This window comes from Takifugu flavidus, chromosome 22 (assembly GCF_003711565.1).
Source record: "Takifugu flavidus isolate HTHZ2018 chromosome 22, ASM371156v2, whole genome shotgun sequence".
Lineage (NCBI taxonomy): Eukaryota > Metazoa > Chordata > Actinopteri > Tetraodontiformes > Tetraodontidae > Takifugu > Takifugu flavidus.
Window position 1 is genome coordinate 2,078,960 of NC_079541.1, and position 7,561 is coordinate 2,086,520.

At 48.1% G+C, this 7,561-nt stretch overlaps 1 protein-coding gene across 1 annotated transcript; it reads left to right on the plus strand.

Moving 5' to 3' along the window:
* Positions 1-2,442: 2,442 nt before the first annotated feature.
* On the plus strand, positions 2,443-6,724 carry pim3 (Pim-3 proto-oncogene, serine/threonine kinase). Its single transcript, XM_057022505.1, has 6 exons — positions 2,443-2,926; positions 3,098-3,207; positions 3,364-3,414; positions 3,564-3,927; positions 4,653-4,829; positions 4,993-6,724. Exons 1-6 carry the CDS (start codon positions 2,839-2,841, stop codon positions 5,193-5,195), a joined length of 993 nt encoding a protein of 330 aa, XP_056878485.1. The 5' UTR covers positions 2,443-2,838; the 3' UTR covers positions 5,196-6,724.
* Positions 6,725-7,561: the final 837 nt, after the last annotated feature.

Sequence of the window (7,561 nt, forward strand, 5' to 3'; positions counted from 1 at the left end):
TGATTTTGTGGTAAAATTCTCTAAATATTTCTGTCATTAACATGTTTCATATATTGGTACAATAAAATGAACTTCATTGAGGGACATAAGAAAAAACACCATATTGGCTCTGACAGGTGCAGCCAAGAACATAACTGGGAAGTTAAACAATGATACAATATTTGTCTGCAGTAGAGTGAAGTTTAAAGTAAATACTTAAGGGGGAAAGAGAGAGGGATGCGGTAGAATGTCTATTTTGACATCATAGTTTGTTAAAGGCAGGCGACCCCTCACTTAGAACCAGGGTCTGCAGGGATTTCTACGCCGCTTTGCTCAAATATTCATTAAAACTCAAGTATCTACAAAGAAAATTGTGCCCTCGGTTGTAATGAAAGCTGACCTGACACTTTCACCTTATTCCCACATTCCACATCTGTATTTAGGGTTGAAAATGCCCGGGGCCGAGCTGAGCATCATTGTTGCAACCTGTCACGCCTGCCCACGCTGGATGGCGTGAGCACACATTTTTGTCATGCTTTTCTCCTCGGCTGCATGTGGCGCTTCATGCGAAGTGACACTTGCACCCAAAATGCAAATGAGGAGCGATGGAGTTTTGGGTTAAGAGTCACGGACCTAAAAGCCCATCGGAGCGTGCACGCGTCACAGCACGCAATTTAGCATTTCCCACGTGCCTAATCTGTTCGGACTGAGGAAGAAGCACAGAAAGTTGTGGGGATGCTTGAGGTGGGAAAAGATGTGGGAGATTTGGAATTTTCAGATACCTTCATAGAGAGTGGCGGAAAAAAAAGCTTCGCTGAAAGTGATTATTAATAACTGTGTGAGTAAAAGCTACAGCGCTTCTAAAAATACACCGGTGACACAATAATCAGGCAGAAGAGGTGGAAGGATTATCTGGAATAGGCTGTTACTACCATGTTGCTTTATAATCCCGAAGGTTACTGCTCTCTTTGTCATTTATGCAAATATTTTACAAGATACGACACGCCAGCCTTGAAGTTGTTGCCAGACAATCTGCATGTCCACAGTAACATATCTCTTAAAATGCAAATGTTTTCAGTCTGGGAGCATTTGCTGGTGGTGACTCATGTTTAGGGGAACTTGATGCTTATTTTTGCTACACGCACACACAAATATATTTGATGCGTGCAAATTTACAATGTACGCCAAATACAGAGCAACGCTTAGGGTCAGCCCACGGGCTCTACTGACACAACCTGTGCGTGTGTGTGTGTGTTTGTGTGTGTGCATCTCTGCGCATGAACGAGCGTGTGTGTGTGTGTAAAACCACAAACCAAACAGAAGCATCAGAGAGTTCCAGAGAAACTTATCTCACTGGACTGCACTTCGACAAAGTTACATAAATACACACACACACACATACACACGTTGCATGCACCGTTTATCAGCAGTAGCGCCAGATAAAAAGTGGAAAGTTCACCCTGAGCCAAGGTCATGTCAGATGTGTAACAGTAAAATAACAAGGTTTACCCTCTGAAATGGGACAGCTGGCTCTGCAAACCTCATTGTTATTCCTGTTATCATCATCATTATTATCATTATCATCATCATCATAATGTGGCGTTCCTGTCTTGCAACAATGTGTATTGTACGTTGCCACCAGTGTGTTTTGTTGCATATTGGACCGTCATTTTGTAACTAGATTACAAGGCAGAGTTGGTGCAGTTTGCATTAGCATGTTTAGCTAATCCAGAAATATGTGAAATAGTGATCTACTGTGCATGCACTGCTAAATTTACGTCAAATTAGCAATACTATTGCTGGAAAAGAGTGTAGTCACTATATAAACATCATCATGCATAATTTTATTATTTTAAGCCTCGTGTTTTCATTATGTTTTGGCTAATGTCATATAATTCATTGGAATTGTTTAGGTAGAATGCAAAAAAAATGCTGCTCATAACGTTAAAACTTCACAAATCATTGAAAAATATGAAACTTAATTATGACTTGGGGGAATTCATAACTCGACAGTTAAATTAACCCAACCAAAAACGGCGAGTTTCTCTTTACAGAGCTGCACAACACAGAGGAGGGAGGCCGTGACCGAATTGCCGCCACGTGCGCTCAAACGCCTGCTTTATTATAAAAGCGTTTACGTGATTGGCCCAAATACAAAACACTGTATTTATATACGACACCTGATTGGTCGCTACGTTTGAGTTGATAGTGACCGCAGCGCAAAAGGTTCCAGACAATATTCCTGGGCGTCGCGTACTATGATAAAATAGTGCGTAGGGGAAATTGTCCATTTAAAAAAACTGCACCAAAATCGGGATATAAACCGTCCGACTTAATTCGAAAGAGCACCCTTTAAAAACCGGCGGGTTGAGCTCGGTGTTTGGCGAACGTGTCGGATTGTATATGTGGCGGAGGGATACCACCGTTCGGCTGCGCGTCAAAATATTGGCTAGTGCTGACCGCGCCAAAGCTCAGACAGCGGCCACTCATCGCGACAACAGCGCGCAGGGAGGGCATTTAAACGCACTCTCTCGTTGCCAACGCTTCTTTTTCGTATCGGAGTTTCGGTTTCTATCACTCGGAGAGGACTGTTTTCTTCATTCGTGCTTGCGTCGAGACACCCGGGCGTCCGTTTCATGTCTTTTTTGGGGAAGCGGCGTGCGACTCCACTGTCGTGACTCCAACGGGCGCGGTGCGGCGGAGTTGGCGCACTGCTGGACTGGATCTATCGTTCCGCTCGTAGCCAAAGACCGTCTGCAGCAACCTTTCTACCGCGCCACAAATTCAATTCTACCCTCAGCGCACCGGTTCCCGTCGCGTGACTAAAAGGATCGTTTACACCGGCTTTTCAGCGTGAATATGTTGCTGTCAAAGTTTGGTTCATTTTCGCACATTTGCAATCCGACAAGCATGGATCATCTGCCCGTGAAGATACAGCTCCAGCCAGGTAGGCGATCCACTTTCGGCCGTTATTCCTTTTTAAAATCCAAAAGTTGCGGAATATCCCGATTGGGTTGATTTTGGGGCTGGGTGTGTGTGTTGAGCCGGGTGTCACCGGTGTTTTTTATTTTGAGAAATATTGGGTTTTGGCTCATTCGGATTCGCTCTCTATTTACAGTCAAAGTGGAAAAGGAGCCATTCGAGAAGGTTTACCAAGTGGGATCCGTGCTCGGCAGCGGGGGATTCGGGACGGTGTACGCCGGCAACCGCATCTCTGATGGCGCACCGGTAAGGACGATGAACTGGCGGAGGGGAGGGGGGGGGTCTGCGCTTCTGAGCCTCCATGTGCCGCCATCAAAGCCCGGCGCCCTTTATGCCTCAAATGCCGACTTACTCGCGGCGTATTACGCCGGTGTTGACGGTGTTTTCTGTGTGTCGCCTCAGGTTGCCGTGAAACATGTTGCGAAGGAGAGGGTTACCGAATGGGGCACCATTGTAAGTATCACCGTTGTGTTTGTTTTGGTCCCCCCCCCCCCCCCTCCCCCTGCCTCGTTGGGCGGGAGGAAGAGGGGGGGGGTTCGTCATGGAGAATGTGTCTTTCACGGCCCCGGCGCTATTAAAATACCCCCTTTTTCTAATCTCAGAACGGAGCAATGGTGCCTTTGGAGATCCTGCTCCTGAGGAAGGTCAGCTCGTCTTTTCGCGGAGTTATCAAATTACTGGACTATTACGAGCGCGCCGACGGCTGGCTGATCGTCATGGAGAGGCCGGAGCTCGTCAAGGACCTGTTCGACTTTATCACCGAGAAGGGCGCCCTGGACGAGGACACGGCGCGGGGGTTCTTCCGCCAGGTTCTGGACGCGGTCAGGCACTGCTACAGCTGCGGCGTCGTGCACAGGGACATCAAAGACGAGAACCTGCTGGTGGACCTACGCACCGGGGAGCTCAAGCTTATTGACTTCGGCTCGGGGGCGATTCTCAAGGACACGGTCTACACCGACTTCGACGGTAAGAAGCCGCCGTCCGCGTCGCGTTTAACCGCAGCTCTCGGGATTCTTGGCTCCGCGGGCTGGGCCGGATTTGCCCTTGGTGCTATATTCAGACATGGAGGCGTTCACGAGGCTGTGACGCAGCGGGCTGTTTTTGGTGGCGGGGTTTCCAGGGTCTCGTGGCTCATCAACAATGCGGATGTAAATAAGACATAAAAAGAAAAAAAAGGGGGGGGGGGGGGGGAGTGTTCGACGTGACTCACTGTTTACCGAGCCCGCTGGCCGTCTTGTGAGATGGGAGGGTTTTTATAATGTTTCCGGTTGTTTATTAGTCCAGGCTTGAGTCACAGGCACTAAGTGGGTATTAGGTCAGTGCCACGTAACATCTGTTTGTTGTGAAACCCGAGTCGGAGGGTCACGTGATGGCTTCGTTGTTTTGTTTTGGGTTGTGTTTTTTTTTTTTCCCCTGTGCAAGTTCCTCCTTCCGGGGGAGGGAGGAAAGGAAGGAAGGAGGCAGGGAGGGAGGAAAGGAGGGAGGGAGGGAGGTCACCCAGTTTGTGTTTTGAGGCTGAGGGAAGATGGAAAGCATTCCTGCCGTGACTCAGCCGTTTTAGACGCAAACATCAATTATTTTGTTGTTATTCGGCCTCTGTCGTGCATGGTGTCATTTTCACGACCCAGACATGCTCATCATTTCTCTCCCTCTTTTTTTTTTTCTCCCCCTGGGGTTTGTTTGCACATTAGGTACGAGAGTGTACAGCCCGCCGGAGTGGATCCGCTTCCATAGATACCACGGTCGCTCGGCCACCGTATGGTCGCTAGGCGTGCTGCTGTACGACATGGTGTGTGGAGACATCCCCTTTGAGCAAGACGAGGAGATCCTCAGGGGGCGACTGTACTTCAGGAGGAGGGTTTCAGCTGGTAAGTCAACCACAACATATAATGCATGATTGACCCCAGCGCCCCCTAGCTGCAGTAGCTGGAATGACAGCAGAATCCACCTGCCGGCTGCTTGACTTTAGAGGCTTTAGAAGGTCAGAAGATGAAATGGCTTCGTGCTCATTGCGCCTTGTGTCTCCTCCAGAGTGTCAGCAGCTGATCAAATGGTGCCTGGCCCTGCGGCCCTCGGACCGGCCCACCCTGGAGCAGATCTGCGACCACCCCTGGATGAGAGTGACATCGGAGTCGCCCAAATCGCCGGAGGAGCCGGTCGCCGGCGACATCCGCCTCAGAACCATCGACACAGACTCGTCGTCAAGCACAAACTCCAGCAAAGAGAGTCTCTGACTCTGGACTGAAAAGAACTTTGTGGGGGAATGACGGGGTTTGGATGGAGGGAGCGATGTGGACTCGGAGAGCCGCCTGTAGCCCAACTGGCCCATCGGTGGCTGGGAGCTTCGCTCAGCTGGCCCGGCTCAGAAAATGTACTTCAATTTTCCTATTTTGTAGGGAATTTCTAATTTATTACCATTTGTTCTTCCTTATCTCATTATCCCCATCCCTTCTTTTTCCCTTGAGTTGATTCTACTCGTTTCCTGATGGGGAACATTTTTCTGTTTGGGCGGTCTTACCAGCACTATTTATTCCCCCTTCTTTTTAACGTTATTTCACCTTTTGTTACTCGGCTGGTATACACAGTTCCTACTCAGACATGGCTGCTCTTATAGAGCTCGGAGAATTTAAACAAAAAATAAAAAAAAATCTTTTTATTTAAATGTTTTAATTTTTGATTTTGTAGTGCCTTTTTTTTGGAAGCTGCTTTTCCGGGGGCTTCTGTCAACAGCTCTGTTTTCTGGATTTGCCCAGAGTTCGGCGGCCGCCTGGGCTGTGATGGAACCAGGGGGTCGGGGGGGGGGTCCTCGCCTCCCTCCCCTCCATCACCGTTAGCCAACCTGCCTACAGGCTGAGATAGCATCAGATAGGAGGGAAGGGAGGTGGGGGCTCTTCCTGACAATGGAATACTTGAAAAAACCCGCTTGACTCAACTCTGTCGCTCTTCTCGACGCTGCTCACTCACTCTTTAGCCTCAACAGGTGTTTGGAAACTGGATCCTGTCTTTGCTGAATGTCTTTGAAATATCAGCCCCCCCCCCCCCCCAAACACACACGCAGATACACACGCGCCTGTTGCCGCCTCTCGGTTGACTTTTTTTGCCCCCCCATCTCACTGCTCAATACTACACAGCCCCTGCCCCCCCCCCCCCCCTCAGGGTTCGGGGTGTGAAATGCACAATCAATGCAATATTCATGGACTCAACTTTTTTTTTTTCCCCCCCAACACATATTGTACAGCATGTTTTTTTTTTTTTTCCTTTTTTGTGTGTATTTTCCCCCCATTTTGCTTTTAATTTATTTGTAACATGTAGACATTCCACACTCTGTGGCTATTTATTTATTTATTGTCTCTGCTTAAAGCCCCCCCCCCCCCCCCCTAAAATTTGCATATCCTTCTTGGTCTTTGGTTTGCATTCCTATAACTTATTTTTACATTTTTATTTTTATTTTGAGATGTGGAGGATGCACTGAAGCAGTTGTCAATGTAAAGCAGAATAAAAACGAGTTTACTTAAATTTGAACATGCATTTGAATGTTATTTAAACTACTTTAGTCTGTAATGGCGACGTTATCAGAAGATCACATCTGGTTCCTGTACTGTTCATTTGAATTCTATGGAAAACCGCCTCCGGAGACGCCGCGTAGCCCCGTCGTGGCGGCGTTTCCGTTCACCTGTGTGGATGATGGCTGTGAAGGATGGATTCTGCTATTTTTTGATACAAAAAGTTTCAATTAAACACCCATTTTTATGTACAGAAACAAGTCTGGTGTCTTGGTCACTTCACACACCTTTAGGAGAACATGTTAGCACAACCGCAGGGCTAATGAGAGGCGGCCGCGCCTCCAGAGAGGACTGGCGACTGGTACACGTGCGGCCTTTAAGGTCTGTTACCGTGGTTATCTTGGACATGAAGGCTGTGAGCAACAGGCTTGTTTGTGAGAGGAGAGCCCTTCCCAGAAACTGCAGTGATTGAAGAGAAATGTAATTACTTTTTCTGGGGAGTTGCTGCCCCCTGTGGCGAGCCTGTGCCATTGCTTCTAAATGCATCGATCTATCCATATTATTCACCCCAATTTAGCAGATTCATAAAGCAAATGCAGAGGTTTGAATTCTGTTATTTTCCCTCCATCGTCCTGCTAAGTTAAGCTAACTGCTCTGCTGTTGGGAGCTTTATATACATCATACAGGCTCAGGCTGAGCTAAATCTGTTTACCCCACTGATAGATGTTCTGATCCACAGTTCAGTGAGGATACAGGAGGTATAATATAGCCGAAGCTGCTGTCACTTAATCAGTTCAAAGCAGAAATCGGAGCTTGCAGCCGCCCGCTGTGCTGCTCTCTAATAAAACAAGCTCTATAAATGATCACCGGTGTCAGACCCAGTACGCTGACATCTGTGTTTCTATACGCAGCCCCGCTAATCCTCCCTCATCTTTGTATCTGCGGGCTTTTTGACATGCAAATGGCCGCTGACTTGTCTTCATCGGCCTCCTTCTGCTCAGGCTTAAGGCTGCGGCGGGGGCCTCCTCCACTCTCACCGTGAAATCCTCATTAAAAGCAGGAGGGCATATGTCACATCGGGGTCTCCTCCAGCTCCG